The 24,672-nt window shown below is 34.7% G+C and overlaps 1 protein-coding gene across 1 annotated transcript in view; it reads right to left on the reverse strand.

Moving 5' to 3' along the window:
- The window catches only part of LOC306662459 (disintegrin and metalloproteinase domain-containing protein 18-like), a gene marked incomplete at both ends in the record, with an annotated part of 161,443 nt that overhangs the window by 37,039 nt on the left and 99,732 nt on the right, over positions 1-24,672 (reverse strand). Inside the window, one exon of the mRNA XM_079142167.1 lies at positions 8,619-8,699. Within this exon, the coding sequence (XP_078998293.1) occupies positions 8,619-8,699 (81 nt within the window). The remainder of the gene's footprint in view (positions 1-8,618; positions 8,700-24,672) is intronic.

The following is a 24,672-nucleotide window of genomic DNA, read 5'->3' on the forward strand; positions in this document are numbered from 1 at the left end:
GTTATTAGTCTTAAAGTTGTGTTTTTCATTTTTTAACATGTCTTGTAATTTATTGTTGAAAGCCAGATTATATATATATATATATTATATATATAATATATATATTCATATATGATACATCATATATATATAAAAATAGGTAAAACAAACTGGATCAAATAGGTTTTTTGTTAGATTAGGGATTGTTTACTGTCTTCTGTTGACATAGGTGTCAGCAGTTGTAATTTCCTCTCTTAGTCTTTTTTTTCTTTTCATTTCTTTTGCTATCTTTGAGTTTCCCTAGAAATTACTTAAAAAATGTCTAAGGCATGCAGGTTTTTGAGTTGTATCCTATTTTACAGAAGTCCTTCAGTTGTGGTGGGAAAATATGGTGGGAGGAGAAGTATTCTGTAGTCTTATCTTTAGGTATCAGGTTGTTAATGAGCTTATGCCCCTGTGATCTGACATGTGCAGGTATTTTGCAGCCAACCTGCAATGTATTCCACTGAAAGGCTATGGGGGCAGTAATTAGAAATTATGCTTACTCTATGCAGAAGTCTTAAAAAAGTTGAATGTTAGCATTTCTCTTCTGCTGAAGTGGACTTTAGTTGAGCGGATACTTCCCTTCTTAAGCTGGAAAATTTTGAAAATGTATTTTCTTTCATTCAAGTTAGGATCTGTTGAATTCCAGTCATTTAGGCCCTAATGAAATATTTTACTTTCAGTGTCAGTTCATTAAGTAAAACAGATTTTTGGGGTATATTTCAAAATGGCTACTTTTTCCTCCCCATGCTGCACTCATGGTGGGGCCAAGGGGTATGGTTGTTCAAGCTTCACTATGAGAATATGGTTGGTCCCAGATAGCAAAATGAATGAAAGTGTAGGAATTCCTCCTGAGACTAGGCCCCCTTGAAATTTTTCACTCTTAAACTTGTCTACACTAGTCCCCAGCAATTCATTAACTTTGAGTTTTGCTATCCAGCATGGATTCCTATGGAGGTTTCTGTCCGTGGATTTGTTCTGAACTTCTGTATTCATATCTATGAATCTACAATTTTGAACGCAGCTATTGGTTTTGTGACCATTCTCAGATGGACCTAAAAAGGTTTTCAGTTTATTTGCCTTTTTTCTTATTATGAGAATGACAAGGTTTGACTTCCAGGCTCCTTACATGTCAGACTAGAAACTGGAACTCTGTAATAGACATTTTTCATATGTTGGTAGCATTTCTTTTTATATGTTTGGTATAATTTGTTGTGGTAGCCATTGGATTCATTTTATTTCTGATAGGGCAAATGATTGTAGTTTCTCCAATCATCATAAATTATTCATAATTTTTTCTTAAGTTAGTATTCTCATTTAAGTTTTCCAACAATTCTGTCCCTTTTATCTAAATTTTCAATATTTTAATATTATTTGTTTTATAGTTTTTCTAATGTCAGCTGCAATAATAGTTGACTCCTTTTCCTTTTTAGTTGTTACAAATGACATTTTATATGAGAATATACTATTAAATAATAAGACAATAATTTGAACAAATAATAAGTATGCAATTCATCTAATTTTCAAATAGAAAAGCATAACTACCTAGTTGGGATATATGTGAAGTAATATTATGCCACCAACATCCTAGAAGCCCATGTATGCCCCATTCAAAGACAAAATTCCTGAAGGGGAATTAATTTCTGTTCTGATTTCAAATAGTATAGGTGAGGGTTTTGGGTTTCCACAATTTGAATGTTTTATTTATGGCATAATTGAATATACTTTCTGCCTTCTCTCCACAAATAAATGAAGAATAGAGAGAAAACCCCTCAAATTGAGAAAGAGCATCTACAAAAATGTCCTCCAGTTAATATCACACTGGTGAGAAATCAGAAGTCTTCCTGGTAATAGTGGAAGCCAGGCAAAGATATCCCCTTTTGGCACTCCTTTATAGCACTGTACTAGAAGATCTAGGAAATGCAACAAGAAAGGAAAATGAAAAATGTAAAAATTGGGAAGGAAGAAATAAAATGTATTAGTTCTTTAGTATCATGATTATCTGTATAAACAACCTAAAAAAATCAATAAGTGACCCAGAACATCAAATGATTATGACAAGTTTACATAATATGAGGTTAATACACATGAGTCAAATGCTTATCTACATAGAGTAACAAATAATTGGAATTTGAAATTAAAAATACAATATCATTTAACCTGGCACAAAATAGAACACTTATTTATAAATTGGATAACTTATGTTCATAATCTATGTGAGAAAGCTGTAACTATTTGATTAAACAAAGTGAAAGGTCCACATGAATGGAGGAATATTCCAATGGAAAGAAGACTCAATATTATAAAGATATTGATTCTTTTTTATTTGATCAATAGATTCAACAAAATCCCAATTAAAATTCAATTAATTTAATTTGGATATTGACAAACAAATTTGCCAAACTAAAGTTTCCATGTAAAGACAAAAAGACATATAAGTAGTCAACACAATGTTGAAGAATAAAGATGGATTACTTTGTTGACCCAACACTAAGATTTATTATAAAGCTACATTAATCACAAAAGTGTGGTGTTGGCAGTAGAATTAAAATAATACATAGAGCAGACAAGAGAATCTAATATTAGATCCAAATAAATATATTCAAATATAAATCAAATATATTCTTTGATAAACAAGTAAATGCAGTTCAATGGGGAAAGTATGGTTTTCTGACAGAGTGCTTGATACCCACATGCAAGAAATGAAACATTATGATTATCATAAAATAACTCTAAAATGGATCATAGACTTAAATGTAAAATGAAGTCATCAAAATCCTAGAAGATAATGTGTGATGGACTGACAGATCTGGCTCCATAAGAATGTTATAGGCCAGACTCTAAGGGAAATGACTAAACAGACTCCATTTTGCTCTGAGACTCCATGTTATGTAGGAAATAAGCTTCTCCCATGGGAACATCCCGCCTCTGTGCCCATCATCAGTTACTTGGTGTGATATGTTTAATAATATACAATGGCAACTCCTATGTAGTAAAGAATTGCTCTCTTTTGATTCCTATTGCTCTTAACCAATGTACCATGTAAACGGTAAGTGTGTGGATGTTAGCAACCATTCTTTAGATTGTACCTACCTACATAAGGGTCAGTTTGACCCACATCCCCCTCTGTCAATGATCTCATGATGTTAGTTTGTAATTTTGAATCACAGCAACAGACACTTATGATTGATGTGATTTTTGGTATAAGAACCCCTACAGCCCTGTGGTCGGGGCTGTTCTCCCAATAGCCATTTTTGGGGGGCATTGTGTGAGACAGTCAGCTGGCCAGCTTAATAAAGACTCTCAAATTTGGACTTCTCAGTGGTGATCGGTCTGTTATTAAATTGCGCCCCATAACAAATGTAGGAGAAACTCTAGGTGACTTTGACTTTGATGATGGGGACTTTAAGATAAATGCCAAACTTATATTATATGAAATAAAAATAAGTGGGCTTCATTAAAATTAAATATGCCTGTTCTGTGAATAATATTTAAGGAAAAGAAACAAAAGTCTCACAGACTGAGAGAAAATATTTATAAGATCACATATCTAATAAAGGACTGGCCCAAAATACACAAAGAACTCCTAAGACTCAAAATGAAAATTCCTTTTTTAAAAAGGGCAAAAGAACAGAATGGATACTTCATCAAGAAGATAGATGGCAAAAAAGCTTATGAAATGATGGTCAACATTAAATTAACAGCAAGTTAGTTCTAAGCAGCAATTAGAATAGTTAAAATTCAAAACATTAATTGTTGGCAAAGAAATCTAGCAATAGCATGTTGGGAGAAATCTTAGTTCTTGACTGGCAGCAGTGAATGTCTCAACTGTGAAAGGGAAAACTTCCCACATTTATGCCCATCAGGAAAACCTGTGGAGAGGAGCATTTCACTCTGGCTACCTAGGAAAGTAAACAACTGCCCCAAATTGACCTAGTGTTACCTAGGGAAATTGTATAGGAGCCTGGTGATCTGATCCTCTGCAGCACATTGTTATTGGGCAAGAAATCTATAAAATGTATGGCTATTCCTGCAATCAAGGAGTTTGCAGGCTGCTTATCACAAGCCTGCTTCCACCCAAATCCCAGAGTCTGGGGGTCTTAACTCTATGGCCCTTACCTGCACCTGAGCTAGCATGGCACCCCTACAATAGCATATTTGGTAGAAATGCAAAATAGATGCAGTCACTTTAAAAGATAGTTTGGCAATTCCTTACAAAACTAAACATGTTGCCATAGGAACCAGTAATTGTATTCCTTTTTGTTTACCCAACTGATCTCAAAATTTCATCCACACAAAAACCTATACCTAAATGATTATAGTAGCTTTATTAATAGTTGTCCAAAATTAGAATAAAAATGTCTTTTCATAGACATATGAACAAACTCTGCTACCTCTGTATAATGAAATACTCTTCAGTGACAAAAGGAAATCAGCAATAAAGCCATGAAAAAATGTGGAATAATCTTAGATAAATATTACTAAGAGACAGTAAAAAGATCACTGGCATTTGAAGGGATAAAGGGAAAGTAGAATGTGACATAGGACATTTTTAGGGCAGTGAAACTATTGTGTATACTATCATGATGACTACATGACATGTATATTTGAAAACTCATGTGTACTAAAAAAGCATTAATCTTAATGTAAACTATGAACCCTAGGTAATAATACTATAAAAGTGGCATATGAGTTATATCAAATATATCACACTAAGGCAAGATATGAAAGATATAAATAATAGGGAAAACTGGGGTTGGGAAGGGAAGATAAGATACATGGATGTTCTCTTTATTTGGAACTTTTTTCCAAATTAGAAACTTCACTGAAAAATGTCTAAAATTATTGAAAGCCACTATAGAAAATATATAAGGAAGAATCACCAGAAACATAGCATAACCTTTACACCAAACCAAAGACACTAAGTACAACATATTAAAATTATGACCAACAGCATTCATAAAATATTAACAATTGTACCGAACAAAATATTCAAAAATTGAAAAGATCATGGTTGGTTTTATTCTGGGAATTTGAAGATGATTTTCTGACTAAAAACCCAATTAATTTATCCATGCATTGTTGTGGTTTGGATGTGAGATGTCTCCCAAAAACTCATGTGTGAGACAATGCAAGAAGGTTTAGAGGTGAAATGATTGAGTTGTGAGAGCTATATCCCAATCAGTGAATTAATCCCTTCCTGGGACTAATTGATTGATAACTGAAGGCAAGTAATTCAGCTGTCTCCGGACTGAAACTTCTGAAACTGAGGTCCAAAATCAACTTTTCCTCCTTTAAAATTGTTCTTGGCATTTCTTAATCTGGAAATTTCTAGGCAGTATCGTATTCAGGTGATGGAATGATTATTGCTAGCGGCTTTCAGTCAAATTTATTGTAATAATCAGGAGCAGAAAGCACAGCAGAAAGAGTTTAAAAAAACTGGATTTGAAAAGTGGGAGTAAAACTGGGCTAAGAAAGCTGCAGTGGTTAAAGACATTACCACCACTAATGAAAAGCTAAAGATTTTTCCCAGAGACAGAAAAGATGGCTTGAGGGCATCTCAGGAATTGACAAGACCATACCCATCTCAGGTTCAAGGGAATAAAAGTAAAAAATCCTTTGAGAAAAGACCAATGAGGAACCCTGCTTGCACTGGGTGGCCTAGAAAGGGTTTTTTTCCCCCGCCTCAAGCTCACCTGCCCAGGCACTCAGGATGCTGCCGCTATGGTCCCTGGAGGCTTGGCTACTACTGTTCAGAATTGTGGCAGACCTTGGCATTAACCACATTGTGCTGGATTGCAGGATGCTGGAGTTAGGGGGTCATGGAGGCTTCCAACAAGATTTCAAAGGAAGGCCTGGAAGGCCAGGCAAAGTGCACTGGGGTTGGAGTCCCTGTGGGCAGCCCCCAAGACAGAGAGTCATGGAGATATGAGGAGGAAGCTGAAGCAAAAGTGGGGACCCTTGAGATTAAGAAAATCTAGTACAGTGGAACATCTGCCAAAGAGAGCTGCAGGAATTAGCTGAGATAAGTCAACAGAGAGGCCACATGGGCTGCAACCAATAGGAGCAGAGCTACAATAGCCCTTTGGCAAAAACATCACAAAACCCATGTGCTCCAGGTGTTGGACACAGATCTAAAGGACTTCTTTGCCCGACTGGATTTCTGTTTTGCTTCGGTCCCAACCCTTCTTCCTATACCCCTATTTCTTTAAATGGAAATATTTACTCTGTACTTTTATATTTTAGATATTTTAAATTGCTTTCGATTTTTACAGGAGCTCAAAATGTGAACTTCCCTTCGAGTCTAACAAGAGTCTTTCAGTTAATTTTGGAACTATTGAGACTATGGGGACTACTGGAAATGGACTAAATATATTTTGCATTGTGAGATCATCAGCTTTTGGGGGCCGGGGCAAAATGTTACGGTCACGAGTGACGCAATGGGATTAACTGAGTGGTAACTGAATGAAGAGGGTAGGGTGTGGCTGGAGGAGATGCCTCCTTGGGGCCATGTCTTTGGGGTATATATTTTGTATCTGGTGAGTGGAGCCTCTCTCTCTCTCTGCTTTCTGATCGTCATTGTGCACTGCTTCCCTCTGGCACACCGTTCCACGATGTTTTTCTGCCTTACCTTAAGCTCCCAGGGATGCAGCTGGCTGTCTATATACTGAAACCTCTGAAACTGAGAGCCCCCAAATAAATTTTTCCTATTCTGAAATTGTTCTTGTCAGGTCTTTAAGTCACATCACTGTAAAAGTTGACTAAAACATGCATTAATGGATTAAAAAGGAGAATTTGTATGTTAAAATCAACAGATATTTTAAAAACTCAAAATTCAGCACTGATTCACATAAAAAGAGTGAATTGGCAATATAATGATTATTTCCTTTAATCTGAAAAATACTTAGCCAACCTTCTGTAAATATTAAAATAAAACATGAAGTAGTGAAATCATTTCTTTTACCATGAGGACAATAGCAACATATTTATCACTTATATTAATTTACATACTAAAATTTTGAATTTAGTGCTCTGCTATTTTCCTAACTTCCTAATACTGACACTTAGATTACTAATTTTTAAAGTAAATTTCTAGGGAGACTAGTCAAGAAAAAAGTATATTATGAATGAAGTAAGAATAAGACTACAATTGCCAATATTTCATAATTAAAATATAGAAGGTATTCAACTATAAAGGAAGTCAGCTACAAAGCCATCAGAAGGTGTGGAAGAATATTAGGTAAATGTTGCTGAGAGGTAGTAAAAAGATCATTGAAGTTTGGAGGGATAGCAGGAAAGAATAACATGTAGCACCCAGGCCATTTTTAGGGCAGTGAATCTGTGCTCTATGATATTCCATGGATAGAGGTCATTATGCATATTTCAATGCCCATATTATGCACTATTTCTGAACAAGTATGTCCTAATAAAACTAGTCTGAAATTGGAAACAATAGAGCAATCAATTGAAATCTGGCATTGGAGTATAAACATAGCTTTTCCTTGATTCAGTTACTTTTTAGTTGATTAATTATATCTGAAGAGTTTTTAAATATTTTACAGTGAAATATAACATTCATAGAGCAGTATAAACAAAAATGAATATAAAAATTCTAACTTACATGTTTTTTTAATGAATATAATATTTCACATTATATATTTCATCAAAATGAAAAACTCCAGAAAGCCTAAGTGAAATAACAATTGAGTATGTAGTAATCTTTTAGGAAAACAATGTGTATCTGATAAATCAAAGTACCAAATTTCACATTGATAACATTGTTTTGAGATTTTATGAAAAATATTCAGATCAAATGATTAAAACAGAAAAATGGACAAAACAATGCAACCAATCATGGAAACCATTGTTACTTAAAGAGAAAACCAGAACATGGTTATTTTCTAGTTGATAACTCATAGCAGATTAATGACAGTGTGGCAGCATTTTATTTCTTCTAAACCTAACCAATTTAAAAATCACAAAGTTGAATACTAGTATATTTTTATTAATTTTAGTTCATTCATATATTGTTGACTGTATCGTACACTGATTTTCTTTTAGGAAACTAACAAAAATCCCTAAATTATAAATTTTAAGAAATGAATATGCAATGTAAAAGTACAACAAATTTATCTTGAGAGATTAAAATAGGCAAACAATTGAGGAGGAAAAAATATTTTTAAATGAGATTAAATTTTCTATTGGAAACCTGTCCATAGATATAATATTAAAATTACCTAATATGTTAACATGTTTTTATACTTTTTGTAAAATATTTTAGAGCCATACATTTTCATTATTAAGCATGTGAGGTACAACAAAATATGTTCACAACATAAGTAAAATATAAATTTGTTGTATATAAAAAAGAATAAATGTTTTCCATGAGTTGTGGGTGCTCACAATAAATTAAATAAACATGTAGTACAATTCAATTAACAATGTTAGGTTAGCTCTTTTGATTTTCTTCATATTAATAAGCTTGGTCAGTTTTAAAGTAACATAGAATCTCAATCTCCTCAAAAAGGATAATCATTTACTTTGAATTACTCATAATAATAAGTGAAATTTAGAACTCTAAAGGAAAAGTTACTTACCCCACTCCCCTTGCATTTTTTAGTGGCATTACAGTCATATCTCACCAAGTGGGTTTCTCTGCAGGTTTTGTTTACACAATACTAAAATAAAACATAAAATACTTTATAATCCTTCTCAATTTCATATAAAATAAGAAAAAAACTTAACTTGTCACACATTGAAAAATTTCTATTCATGCATTATTCTGATTCTGATACAAATATTCTCACATTGCAATATAATAATCTCAGAAGTAGCAATTTAAAGAAAAAAATTGAGAGGTTTGCCTTGATATGGCTTCTGTAAATATTATACATAGTCATTTATTTTGATATCTATATCTAGGGTAAATTTGAAATCTGTATCATTGTCATTTCTATTATGTTAACCTTTTTACAATTTTTTATTTTTCTTTTTAGTTACACATGACAGTAAAATGTATTTTGACATATATATATACACGGAGTATAACTTTTGTGTTTGTCCATGATACAGAGTTATACTGGTTGTATATTCATATATGATATATTAACATTTTGTTATTAATAATGTTAGATAATGTTAATGATTTGTCATGTCATGTGAGTAATCCATTAATAATTAGTCACCTAGGTATGTGATTATTTTTGCCTCTTGCCTTTTTCTAATTTAACTGGCTTTGTACAGTTATTTTTGGAAAATATCAGTGTAAATATGATTAAGTAATTCCAAATAAAAGGTTATCAAACAACAATGAATATTAGGCTTTTGTAATTATTTCCTCAAAATGAATGAATGAATTTTAAGCTGTATATGCTAGCCCAGTTTTGCCTCTCATACTCGACATGATATTGGATATTGCAACTATACCAATCAGGTAAGAACAAGAAAGAAAAGACATCCAAATTTTAAAGGAAGAAGTAAAATTATTTCCGTTCATAGATAACATGATCCTTTGTGCAGATATCTTAAAATTAGAATAACTTCAATATCATCTATAAACACACATATGTAAACACACACACACACACACACACACACACACACACACACACACCTGACACAAGAATTAATGAATTCAGCAAAGTTTTAGAAATAGAAAAACCATTCTAAATTTCAAATGGAAGTTCAAGAGATGTCAAGTAACCAAATTTGTCTTGAGATAGAAGAAAAAAGTTGAGGGAATCACATTTTCTGATTAAAACAAAGCTCCAACTTACTGCAAAGTGACAGTAGTAAAATTTAAAAAAAGTCAATGAGATAGATGAGTCCAGAAATACTTGGTGACATACATTATCAAATAATTTTCAAAAAGGTTACTAAAGTTATCCAATGGGGAAAAGGAATGACTTTTCAATAAATAATGCTGTGTTAACTGGATATTAATATGAAAACAAATGAAATTTAATTTGTACATTGATGTGATATGTAAAATTAACCTGAAGCAAATCAAAAATCTAAACGTAGAAGCTAAAACTATAAAAATCTTAGAAAAAAACAAAAGAGAAAATTTCTAAGACATGGATTTGGCAATTACTCCTTAGATATACTACCCAAATCATAAGCAACTGAAAGAGAAAATAAATAAATTGAATTTCATGAAAATTAAACAACAGAAAAAAATTGTGAACCTATGAACACTACCAAAAAGACGACCCACATAATACTAAAAAAAATTATTAGCAATTCATATATCTAATAAAGAATCAATATTTAGTGTATAGAGGGAACTTCTAAAACTCAACAAGAAGTCAATTAAAAATGGTCCAAGATCTTGAATATACACATCTTCAGAGGAGATGACAGCAAATAAGCAGGTGAAAAGCTGTTCGCCATCACTAATCACTCATGAAGTGCAAATTAAAATATAAGAAGTACATTAGTCTGCTTTCTGCTGCTGTGAAATAATACCTGAGGAAGTATTTATTTTGACCCCATAGTTTCTGATGTTTTCAAACAAGGTCAGCCCATTCCATTCATTCTGGGTCTGTGGTGGAGGGCATGTCAGGGCAAAGAGGCTCACTCATGACAGCCAGAAAGGTGGGGGGAAGGAAAAAGAGTAGGGAAGTAGGAAGGGGTAAGGGACAAGATACAGCCTTCCAGCTCATATCTCTAGTGATCTACTTCTTCAAATTAGTCCCACTTCCTAGTTTCTACATCCTCCCAATAATGCCATTAAATTATTAATCCATCAATAGTTTAATTTATTCAGCTCATAGCCATCATGTTCCAATTACTTCCCAAGAGTCCCACCTCTGAACACCAATGCATTAGGGACAAAAGCTTCCATACACAAGGCTTTGGAGAACATTCCAGATGGCTATTTCATACTGCTTAAGGGAATTACACACCAAGACATAACAATTGTAAACATTTATGTCCCCAAAAGTGGAGCATCTATGTACACCAAACAATCCCTGTTCAATTTCAAGAATCAAACAGACTGCAATAATACTGGGTAACTTTAACATGCCTCTGTCAGCACTGGATAGATCCTCCAAACAAAAACTAAATAAAGAAGGTATAGAAGTAAAAAATGCAATTGATAATTTCGACTTAACAGACATATATAGAATATTTCATCCATCAATGACTGAATACACTTTCTTCTCAGCAGCACGTAGATCCATCTCTAATATAGACCATGTTATATAAGCTATCACATATGTTGGCATACTATTGTAATATTATCTTAATATATTCTCAGCATCTGTAGGGTTATTTTGATACCTCCCTTTCCATTGGATATTAATTTTGGGGTTCTTGCTTTTTTCTTGATGATACTTTTTTTTTTATCAAATTTTAGCTGTATTATTTCTTCTCTATTTTTCTACTTTTTTTTCCTACTAAATAATTTGACAATAATTTGTTATTCTAGCTTCTTTCTGACATAAGTACTTTAAGTTATAAATGTTCATCCCAGAGATCCTGATATTTTAAGCTTTTATTATTACTTAGTTCAAAGCACTTTTTATTTGCTTTTATTGTGTTTTCTTCCTTGATCTTTGAGATATTTATAAGTGTGCCATTTAATTTTGACATAGTTGACATGTGGGGGTAGGGTTTAACGTATCTTAAGGTGATTGATTTCTAATGTGTAATAAATCATGAAGGAAACACAGTCTGCGTGATTTCAAATTTTTAAAAAAGTAATGGAAATAGTTTTCGTATTGATTGTATTTGTTATGTATATATCAAAACTGATCAAATTGCATACTTCAAATATGTGCATTTTATTGTACTTCAATTTAACTTGATAAAGCTCTGGGGAAAAAAAAAATCTCTCCACAAAGACTACACATAAGCTTCCTCAATGAAGGAACATCTTCAAAATCCTATAGCCATCACCTAATTATGAAAAGCTGAACACTTTCCCATAGACTGGGAAGAAGATAAGACTGTCCACTCTCTAGTTTTTTTGTTTTTTTTTTTTTAATGGTCCTGGGAATTGAATATCCAGGACATTGCACATGCTAGGCAAGTTCTCTCCCCTTGAACTAAATCCTGTCTTCACAATTATTCAGCATATTCAGATCTAGTTAGTGAATAAGGTAAGGGAAAGAAATTTTAAAAACACATGTCATAAAGGAAAAACAAAAAAAAATTGTCCTTATTTTTCAGAAGACATAACTGTCTATATATAAAATCCTAATTTTGTTTATTTTTCACAAATAAAATAAAATCAAACCTTTTAGAAATTGTAGGTGAGTACAGCAAAGTCTCAGGAAACAAGTTCAACACATGAAAATTACATTTCTATACGTTAAAACTGAAAACAAAAACTAATACCATTTATAATTGCTCCAAAGTAAATGAAATGCTTAATTATAAATCTGGCAAAACACTTGCATGTCATGTATCTTGAAAATTATAAAACACTAATAAAATAAATCAAGGGTTATCTAACTAGTTGAGGAGACTTACAAATTCATGGATTTTAAGACTTAATATTGCAAAGTGGTTAATCCTCCCCAAATTAGCTATAGCTTTAACACAATTCTCATCAAAATTCCAGAAAAATTTTATTGTCTTACATAAATTTATTCTAAAATTTACATGAACAGTTACAGACCTAGCATAGAAGAAAAATTTTTTGTGTGAATCGGAGAGTCTTGCTACACCCCAGCCCCAGCCAAAACACATTTGGAAAACAAAAATAAAATGAAAAAAATCACTCTGACTAACATTAAGACTTACTACTGAGCTAAAGAAATTTAGAGTACATGCTTGGCAGATGGATAGAAATGTAGAGAAACTGAACAAAACAGAGCCCTGGAAAAGGTCCACAAAATCAGAACCAGTTAATTTTTGACAAAGTTGCAAAAGTAATTCAATGAAAAAAAAGGAAAGATTTTAAAACAAATGGTCATGAAACAAGTGGTCAGGTATAGGTCATAATGAAACAAACAAAAACACGTACGCACAGCCTTTAAATTTTATAAAAATATCAAATTGAAGTGGAATACAGACTACAATGTAAAACATAGAGTGTTTTATAAATATAAAATATAAGTGTAAATATAAAAATATAAACGTAAAATAGTTTTTCTTGTAAAAAGGGAATATTTTTATGACCAGGGCTAGAAGTAGAATTATTAGACTTGACAACCAAAGCATGCTATATAAAAGAAAGATAATGATAAACTAGACCTCATGAAAATTAAAAGTTTTTGTTGTGAGAAGGAGCCTTTTAAAAAGAGTAAAATTTTAAAAAGGAGAAGAAGAAATCTATAGGAATTACAGCAAGAAGGAGAAACATTTGTTTCAATCTCTTTTCCAATAATAGAAAAACTATCATTGTTCATGCATTAAGAAAACCTCCAGAAGAACTTTAAAATCTGATAAGAGGCTAAAGCACCCATGAGGGGCACAAATACAAGACAAATTGAAAAAGGTAGGAAAGACAGTCTCCCTTATTCCTATCAATCCTCTTCCAAGCCCAAGAGGAAGCAGTGAGGGGGATGCACTCCGCCTGGTAATACACCACAGAGAAAAGAATGTGCAGTGTTTGTCTGACTTTACTGCAGATCTCAGCCACAGGCTCACCCCAGGGAACCCCAGAACCATGCCAGTTTCCAGGATCTCAAATCAAAGCCTTCACCTGCAGATTTAGGCATCAGGCCTGTTCCAGTAGATCTAGTACAGGAAGATCCCTTCAGATTTGTGGTTCCAGGACATCTCCAGAGTCCAGCAAACCCCTGCAGACACAGGCACCAGGCAGTCTCCAGGGGACCCAGTTTCTACACTATCCCCATGTGCCCAGGAACCAGGGTCACACTCACAGACCTCAGATCCACCCAATGAACACTGGTGCCCAGCCAGGTTATACACTCAGGATCACACCTGCAGACCAGGGTGTCAGTCCCCTTGCATGGATCTTAATGTCAGGCTTGCCCCCATAGACCTAGGCACCATGTCCACCAACCTTCATACCTATACAGAAGGCTAACCCAACTGTGGGACCTGGCAAAAGACTTGACAGTCAAATTTACCAATCAACCCACCAAAAATCTTGCTAGGCTGACTGGTGAAATCTTTCCCTCATAAAGCTAGTCTGTAAAGACTAGGAGCAAATATTTCTTCATATGTGTAGGTATCCATACGAGACTTCAAAGATCATAAAGAACTAAGTAAACTTGTCACCAGAAAAGAAATAAGACACAGTCCAGTAACTGACCTTAAAGAAGACAAAGAGAGAAAACTCATTTAAAGAAACACTGCTTGGAAACAGAAGGATATATCAGCAAGATGGTAGAACAGGGCTCTCTGAGAGTTATCCCCCCATAGAGACATCACTTCAAACTCTCCGTGCATGAAAATTATTTCACAAGAGCTAAGGTGAGAGACTGTAATGCCATCAACACAAAATAATAAAAGGTACATTGAAAAAATATGGGAAGGACAGTTGAACATTACCAATCCCACCATCCCCCAACCTCAGGCAGCATGGCATAGAAAGAGATAGTCTCTGTGTTGGGGGAAGAGGAGGAAAATAAGCACCAAACTTTAACTCACATCCCAAAACTGAGTCTACCTCAGAAAAACCCAGTGCTGGGCATACCTCCCATGGCCCCAAGACTTCAGTCCTGTACCTGCAGACTGAGCTACAAGGCCTCCCCTAATACCAGGCACAGCACTGTAGCTCCAGACTCCAAGATGCTCCCAGCACCATGCAAGTCCCAGAAGTTCCAAGCATAGGCTTCCCCAGCATAGGTTGGCTGGGGCGGGGAAGCCCATTCCTATAATTCCACCAACATGTCCACCCAGTATATCTAGGCTTCAGGCTCAACTGGTAGAACCAGGCATCAGTCTAGCCTGCCTGAGGACTCCCTCAGTAATCTGATCATTGAATCAAGCCAGATGGCCTCCTTAGAATCTCTGGTCAGCCTAACTGATTATGGACTTTCCCAGGAATACCCCGTGTGCAAATATTAGAATAAGTTCCTGCTTATTTAGGTGCACAGATACCAATGTAAGGCAACCAAAAATATGCAAACACAAGACCTAACACCACCAAAGAATATGGTAGACCTTCGACCCCAACAAAAAGATGATTAGATATACATCACTGATGAGTAACAAGAAAATATATGAAAGTACAAAACTCATGAATAAAATTAAAAACACAGGCAAATTCAGATGTTTTCAAATAAAAGTCATATTATGTGGAGGGAAGATGGAGTAAAAACTATCAAAGTTATTATCAGTTTAAAATAACTTGTTATAACTACCAGATGTATTTTATTTAGGCCTCAACATAACAAACAGCTACAGTAAGTACAAAAATTAACAAAAAGAATAAAGTCAAAGCATACCACTATGTAAAATCATCAAATTACATAGGAACATAGCAAAAAGTGAAGAAAAGAACAAAGAATATTAAAAAAAAAAGAAAACAATGGATAAAATATCAGTCATTTTTACCTATCAATAATTATCTTGAGTATAAATGAAAGTCATTTTTTAATCAAAAGACAGTGAATTAATGGACCAAAAAGAAACAAACAAACAGACCCAACTATATGCTGCCTATAAAACATTCATACCACATTTAAGGACACATGGCCTGAAAGTGAAATGATGGAAAGAGACATCCTATGTAAATAGAAACTAAAAAAGCAGGGGTAGCTATACTTATTTTTTAAAATACAAGTAGTAAAAAAGCAGCAAAAAAAAAAAAAAAAAAAGAAAAAAGAAAAAAAGAAAAGGAAAAAACAATCATCACAAAGTGATAAAGGGTCAACTAATCAGGAGGATAGAACAATTATAAATAAATGTATGCCCAACATGAGTACCTAAATATATAAAGCAAATATTAATAGAACTGAAGAAGGAGTAAGACTGTAATACAAGACACACTAATATTAGGGAATTTCCCCCGCTCACTTTCAGCACTAGAAAGATCATCCAGACAAAACAAATTTAAAAGAAATCAGATTAAAATACACTTTAGATCAAAAGGATAGAACAAAAATATGTATCAGAAACATCTGTCTAGCTAAAGAATAAACATTTTTCTCAAGTGCACACAGAACATTCTCTAGTTAGATCATATGGTACACCACAAAACAAATGTTATAAAATCTGGGAATACTGACATCATGTCAAGTGTATTTTATGAACACAATAGTATGAAACTATAAATCAATAATAGGAGGAATTCTGGAAAATTCATGGATACTTGCAAATTAAACAGGAGGCTCCTGAACAACCAATGGGTGAATGAAGATATTCAAAGGAAACTAAAAATTTCTTAAAAAAAACAAAACCAGACATACAACATTCTGACACAGGATGCAATACAAGTATTTCTAAGAGGGAAGTTTAGCAATAAAAGCATACATCAAAAAGTTGCACGATCTCAAATGAATAATCTAATGTATAATTTAAGAAACTAGGAAGACAAACAAGCTAATCCCAATGTTAGAAGAACAAAGGAAATAATAAAGACCAGATAATAAATAATTGAACTAAAGATGAGAAAAACAATCCAATAAAAGATCAATAAAGTAATCAAAGAATTTATGTTAGGTTTTCCACAAGACAGAAGAGACTAACAAACCTTTAGCTGGACTAATTTGAAAAAAAAAATGAGAGAAGGTGCAAATAAATAAATAAAATCATAAATTAAAGAGGAGACTTTGAAAATGGTATCCATAGAAATACAAAAGATTAAAGAAGATGTGTGAGCAATTATATGTCAACAAACTGGATAAACTGGAAGAAGTGGACAAATTCCTAAATGTACACAACATACCAAAACAGAAAAGTGAAGAAAAAGAAAACCTGTCCAGACCAATAATGAGATATTGAATAAGGAAGAGAGGCATCCATCGAAAAAAAAAAAAAAAAAAAAAAACAGGATTTGATGACTTCACTATTGAATTTCATCAATCACTTAAGCAGCAATCCTTGTCAATCTCTTCCAAAAAATCAAAGAAGAAAGAATATTTCCCCAAACTCATTTCACGAGACCAATATTAATCTGAGGTCAAATTCAGAGGAAGAAACTAAAAGAAAATAAAATTAATAAAATTACAGGCCAAAATCTCTGATAAAGATAGATGTAAACATTTGAAAAATACTAGTCAATTGTATTCAACAACATATTAGAACCAGGTACAGTGGCATATGCCTACAGTCTCAGCTACTTGAGAGGCTGAGGAGAGAGGATGTTTGAGTTCTAAGAATTTGAGACCAGTCTAGGTAGCACAGCAAGACCCCATCTCAAAAACAAACAAAAACCCAACATATTAAAAGAATCATTCACAATGATCAAGTGAGATCCATCCCTGGGAGGCAAGAATACAAGGATGCTTTACTACATGCAAATTCTAATTCTAATTCTTATTTAGTCTAATAAGACTAAAGGTCAAAAATAATACAGTCATCATAATAGATGGTAAAAAAATAAGCATTTGGAAAAATACAATATCCTTCATGATAAAAACTCAAAGCAAATTAGGTATAAGAGGAATATTCCTCAATCAAATAACCGCCATCTACTACAAGTCCACAGCTAACTATACTCATTGGTGAAAGGCTAAAAACTTTTCCTCTAAGATCATGAATTAAGCAAGGATGTTTTACCATAGCATGATTCAACATAGTACTGAAAGTTCTTAGGCAAGAAAAAAGAAATGAAGGGCATCCAAACTGAGAAAGACAAAAGAAATTAAGTTGTTCCTGTTTATATGTGACAAAGTAGAAAACACTAAACAAAAAACAAAGTGTAGAAAACACAACAGACACCCCAGAGGGTGGGGAGGAAGGACTGTTAGAACTAATAGATAAATTCAGCATGAGTTGAAGTAACAACAAAAACAACAACAAAAATCAGTAACATTTCTGTACACAAACAACAAATTATCTGCATAGGAAAGAAAGGAAAATATTCCATTTACAATAGCTGCGGAAAAAAAATACTTGCAAATAAAAGTCAACCAGGTCAAAGAACTGTACACTGGAAAGTATAAAACATTGATGAAAGGTGTTGAAGATGACAAATAAATGGGAATTGTGCTTAAGGATTTGAAAAATTTATATTGCTAAAATGTCCATTCTATCCACAGCAATCTACAGATGGAATGCAATCCCTATCAAAGTTCCAATGATGTTATTCAGAGAAATAAAACAGAACAAAGCTCTAGGTTCTTAAGAACAAGATGGCGGCTAAAATCCTCCAGAGATCATCTCCCCATAGACACATCAAATTGAACAGCTATTCACTTGCCTAAAAGCCCAGGAAACCAGGTAAGTGAACATAGTGCCTGCTTATTGTATAACAACAAAAACAATAGCTGAAGAGATTCATGGCAGGAAGAAAAGAGGGGCCACCCCCAGCTCCAAGCATTGCAGTATAGAAAGAGATGCCTCTCACTTAGGGGAGGGTGAGGGAATTAATTCTAGACTTTATAGTTAAAACCCTGTGGTGAAATGGAGGAAAAGGCAAGGGTCCACTCTCTAGTGGGTAGAACATGAAAGCTACAGCAGAATTGGAGTTAAGACCTGCATTTTTTTTTTTTTTTTTTGGCAGAACAGACTTGAATTTTAGCTGACATCACTGCTGGCCTTAAAATGGATCTGGAGTACAACCCCCCTTGTGCAACAATGTGGAAAAAGACCATTTTCCAGGGGTATGATAGGACAGTAAGCCCAGGACTTTGCTCTGGAACTTAGTGTCAGACTGGTAAAACCTAACAGTTGGCAGATCCTTATGTTCCCACCGCATGCCTGCCTATGGACAGAGCACTGGGAACAGCCTTGGTTCCAGGGGACACATGCAGGTCCAGTCTATCAGACTTTCATTCTAGTTAGCATTGCCTGTGGCTGACTGTAGTAGTTTTATGCTGGGAGCCCATGAATCCAGTTCAACAGGAGCACCTCCTAGCAGTGTGGGCTACTACTACTCTTGCAGGCTTGTGGTAGCTTCAAGGTGTGATAAAGCTTGATGAAGTTGGTGGTCTCAGGTGTGGGTGTCGTATGGCAGTCGTGAATTGGTTCATTCATGGTAATTCAAGAGGAATCCTGCCATGCCTGACCACAGGTTGGTACTACCTTTTCTAGGTACATCTCTAGTTCATTCTGAGCAACACACCAAATACAGATTTGTGACAAAGCTGCCCTCTAGGGCTGAAACAATGACAATACAACAGCAGACTTGTGGCAAACTTGGACTTGGGCACCATACAGTAGTAAAATAATGGAAATGACTACAGGTTCAGAGAAATTAAGCAGGATGCTTACTTTTTCAAAAAAAAAAATTTGTTCTTTTTAGTTATACATGAAAGTAGAGTGTATTCTGACATTTTATGCATACATGGAGTATAAATTCCCATTCTTGAGATTGTATATGATGTGGAGTTGCAATGGTAGTTTATTCATATATGAACATAGGAAAGTTATGTCTGATTTAGTCTACTGTCTTTCCTATTCCCATCCTTATCCCTTCCCCTCATTTCCCTTTGTCCGATACAAAAATCTTCTGTTCTTCCCTCCCTCCACCCCTTATTGTGCATTAGCACCAGCATATCAGAGAGACTATTCGGCCTTTGGTTTTGGGGAATTGGCTTATTTCACTTAGCAGATACTCTCCAGCTCCATCCATTCACTTACAAATACCATAATTTCATTCTTTATGGCTGGAGTAATATTCCATTGTGTATATAGACCACATTTTCTTTATCCATTCATTTGCTGAAGGGCACCTAGGTTGGTTCCATAGCTTTGCTGTTGTGAATTGATCTGTTAATAACATTGATGTGGCTACATCATTGTAGTATGCTGACTTTAAGTCCTTTGGACAAGTGTGAAGTGTGATAACTGAGTCAAAGGGTGGTTCCATTCCAAAATTTCTGAGGAATCTCCATACTGTTTTCCAGAGTGGTTGCATCAATTTGCAGTTCCACTAGCAATGTATGGGTAAACCATTTTCCCCACATCCTCACCAACATTTATTGTTACTTGTATTCTTGATAATTGCCATTCTGACTAGAATGAGATGGAATCTCAGTATAGTTTTAATTTGCATTTGCTAATTGCTAGAGATGTTGAAATTTTTTTCCTGTATTTGGTGACCAGTCATATTTCTTCTTCTGAAAAGCATCTGTTCAGTTCCTTTGCCCATTTATTGATTGAGTATCTGAATAGGCATTTCTCAAAAAAAGACATCCTGTGACCAACAGATTGTAAGGCAGCTTGGGATCTGCGGTGATTCTAGTTGCTGCTGCACACTCCCGCTGAACTGCTGCCCGCTCGCTCGTCTCAGTTGCCGCTCGCCAATAGCTCCCAGAAAAAAGCACCGCAGACACGAGGTCTCACACAAGAGACTTTATTATGTGGACGACTAACATGTCCACTTCAGGGTGAAAAGAAAGGAAAAAAGGGAAGATGGCGTGTGCGCTTCTCCCAGATATTGGAATCTCCCGGGCTGGAAGGAACCAGTAGTGGAGGAGAATACTTGCAAGCTGACCGATGAACCAATAGCTATCTAGCATGTTAGGACCTAACGTGGGAAGAAGGAAAATGGTGGCAGCGCAAGCCAGAAATTCCTGTAACGTAGGAGGCGGGCAAAGCTCAGATTGACAAGTGGTTGGGAGGCGGAGTATCGGCTTTATATTACACAGGTAAAAGAATCTTCAAAATCAGTAATTATCAGAAAAATGCAAATTAAAACCATAATGACACATCACCTGGAACCTGTTAAAATAGTTGTAAAGATGAAGTGGACTTCAAGCCAAAGCTAGTCAGAAGGGACAAAGAAGGACATTTCATACTGCTTAAGGGAATCATACATCAACAAGACATAACAATCGTAAGTATTTATGCCCCAAACAATGGAGCATCTACGTACATCAGACAAACCCTTCTCAACTTTAAGAATCATACAGACCACAACACAATAATACTGGGTGACTTTAACACACCTCTCTCACCACTTGATAGGTCTTCTGAACAAAAGCTAAACAAAGAAACTCTAGATCTAAATAATACAATCAACACTTTAGACTTAACAAACCTGTATAGAATATTTTATCCATCAATGAGTGAATACACTTTCTTCTCAACAGCACATGGATCTTTCTCTAAAATAGACCACATCTTATCCCATAAAGTAACTCTCAGCAAATACTCTTAGCAAATACCAAAAACCCAGAGATAATACACTGCATCCTATCAGATCATAATGGAATAAAGTTAGAAACCAATGATAGAATAGAAAATAGAAGTTAAAAAAAGGCAGTAAAGATAACATGCAACACAAATGAATTTGGAAGACATATGTTAAATGGTAATCCAGAAACAAAATGGTAATTGCTACATGATAAATCACTTACATAATAAATCTTAAGTAGTCAAACACACAGAAGCACACAGGTAAGTAGCCAGGTGTTTGAGGGATGGGGAATATAAGGAGACATCTGTCAAATGGTGCCTTGTTTTGCTTATAAAGTTAAATAATTTCTAGAGATCTACTGTATATAAATTGTAGTTAACAATATAATTGAGTCATGGAGTGTATGTTTAAATACTATGTAAGAGAGAAAAAAATGTTAAATGCTTATATGAGAAATAATAAGTAACTTATTTATTGGAGGTTATAAACTTTTGGAAATTATAGACAAATTTACAGCACAAATCGTGGTGAAAGTTTCACTGATGCATAATTATCTCTAAACTCATCAAGTTAGATACATATTATGTATAGCGTTTTGTATGTGAAAGTGACTCAAGAAAAACAGTCCACCAAAAAATAAGTAAAAATAACTACAGAAAATGAGAAAATATTTGCAGTCTTGCATGTGGGATATTTAAAGAACAAACAAACTGAACAATAGAAAAAGGGGATCCTATCAGAAAATTGGCAAAGGACATTTCTCTGAGCATGTCTGATGGTAAATATTATGTAATAGAATGCTGAATGTAATTAATCATTAGATAATGCAAATTAAAACCACAAATATCATTCAATATACTCACATCGAGATAGTTAAAATAAAATTAGTGGCAACACCAAATGCTGGTGAGGATGTGTAAAAGTTCATCACACCCATTCTCAAGAGAAATATAAAAGAGTACAACTCCTGGGTCAAAGTTTATAGATATTTCTTACAGACCAAACACGTACTTATCATGTGAGCCAGAAATGGCACTTCAGGGTATTTAAAAATTTGAATAATATAAATTTATTATCTTGGTTTCTGTGAGCCAGGGATTCTGTGAGTGGTACAGCTTCAGAACATTTGCTTTAAGATTTCATTTGAGAATGCAATTAAAGTGCCAGCTTCAGTTGAAGGCTTCACTCAGATGAATCAACTCACAAACCTCCCATGTGGTTGTTAGCAGGCTTTTGAATTAACAACCTCAATTTCTCAAGGGTTGTTAGCTTGAGGACATACTCAGTTCCTTCCTATGAATTCCTCCTAAGGCAACCAAAGAAGGAGAGAGAAAGGTGGTAGTGGGGAAGCAAAAAGGAAGATACTATCTTTTATAATCCACAATGAAGTGACATTCCATCATTTTTGCAATGTTCTTATAAGCAAGTCTCCAGGTACATCCTGCCATATGATGTGCATTATTTAAAGAAATGGGTAAGAGGTGAGATCATTGGGGGGCATTTTAAAAGCAGAGTACTACAGTCCATTCTCTAACATAACATGTCCTTTACATAGGCACACCACATTCATTCCCAAAGTTATCCAAAGTTATCATTCTATTAGAGCATCAGTTCGAATGCCATATTTTTATCTAAAGTAGTTCCAGCTGTGGATTAGATGCTGTGCCAGAACTCTTTGAGTATGGCTCCTCCATCTGTGGATATGTGAAATTAATAGTTTTAAATCTGTTCCTAATATACAAACGTAACACAAGCACAGAATAACTCCTATTGAATTTTCTACTCAGAAAGGGTAGGGGACAGAGATTAAAAAGGAGTCACCGATGCAGAGCAGTTCTGAAATCATACGGATCTTGTTGGGAGTTCCTTGATTAGGATTCAGGGCCTGTGAGTAATAATCTTTCTTGGCTTTTGAATATGTCCTCGGTAGGGCATGCTATATTTTTTTTTAGTAAGGTCATGAACACCCGATTCAGTGTATGTACTCAAGGTCATAAACATTTTTTTGTGAACATGTACTCACTTATGTAACCTGTTGGCAATGCGCCTTCATTGTCTTATCTGCAAATAAAGAAGACCTATGGGAGCTGGGCACATGGTGCATGCCTATAATCCCAGCAGCTTGGGAGGCTAAGACACGAGGATCATGAGTTCAAAGCCAGTCTCAGCAAAAGTGAGGCACTAAGCAACTCAGTGAGACACTGTCTCTAAATAAAATACAAAATAGGGCTGGGGATGTGGCTCAGTGGTCGAGTGTCTCTGAGTTCAATCCCCAGTACCAAAAAAATAAAAAAATAAAAAATAAAAGACCTATGAAAACGTCTTAGGCCTGTCTTGGCTAGAGGATAAGACTGAGACCTGGGGGGTTGTTACTGCCTTCAAATAAAGCATATCTACTATCCCAACTGCACTTCACATCTTCCTTCACCTGTCAGGATCCTGAATCTGTTCCCCAGGGTCTGAGACCCAGCCTGACACTCTCTCAGTTCTTGCTTGACCTTCAAACTATTTCATTCTTTTTCATGAAAGATTGCATGTTTGCAGCTGCAACTCTTTCAGCTTACTTCCTACTAAGAATTGATGAGTAATGCAGGGGTCCAACGGTCACTTTCCATTTCTTATTCTCTTTGTGCTATTCATCTTTGCTGGCAGTGTGCCTACAAGTATTTTTCTAAAATTGTGGACTTCCTGTGACGATTACCATGGTTAATTACATTCAACAATAATCACATTCACAAGATCTTGAAAATAAGCCCCTTGCTACCTTGAGTTTGCTGAGATGGCTGCAGATCAAAGCCCTGATGATTTTAGAGAATGTATCTTTTAGACATTTTTTCTTATTTAGTGGATCTGTGAGGCATGTGCTTTCTTTAAATGGAATTTTTAATAATTGAATGTGCTCTAATTCTTTGCTCTTTTTGAACTCATGACTAATGTTTGTATAGTCTCTTTCTTGCTTTGCTTTGTCTCTGGATCACATTTTCCTAATAGTGTTTGGAATCACTTTTTAATTAAGCAGTTTTATGTCTGCAGAGGATGAATATTTTCAAAATTTTAAAGTCATGATACTTTTGTTTAATAATTAGTCTCTCAATTTCTTTTCTCTCATTAGGTACAATGTGCTTAGCTCTCTACCATTAAATTATAGAACTATTCTTTCTCCAGTTTGCAATGATCTTTTTCTCACTATTTCTTGACCTTTCACTAACATGGCTCTCAAAGGCAAGAGGGTTACTAATGATTTGTTGCAGGGATGCTTCCTCTATTGAGGTTTTCTAAATGCTCCCAGACCCTACCCACTTCCTGGTTCTATATTCACTCCCCCATTTTTAGGTATTTGTTATAGCAGCACCATATTTCAGGTACCAAAATCTCTGTTATCTATTGCTACATAACAAATTTTCCCTGAAGTTAATGGCCCTAAACAACATACACGTATCATATCACAGTTTCTGTAGGGCAGAAATCTGAGCACATCT

This window comes from Sciurus vulgaris, assembly GCF_902686455.1.
Source record: "Sciurus vulgaris genome assembly, chromosome: 5".
Taxonomy (NCBI): domain Eukaryota; kingdom Metazoa; phylum Chordata; class Mammalia; order Rodentia; family Sciuridae; genus Sciurus; species Sciurus vulgaris.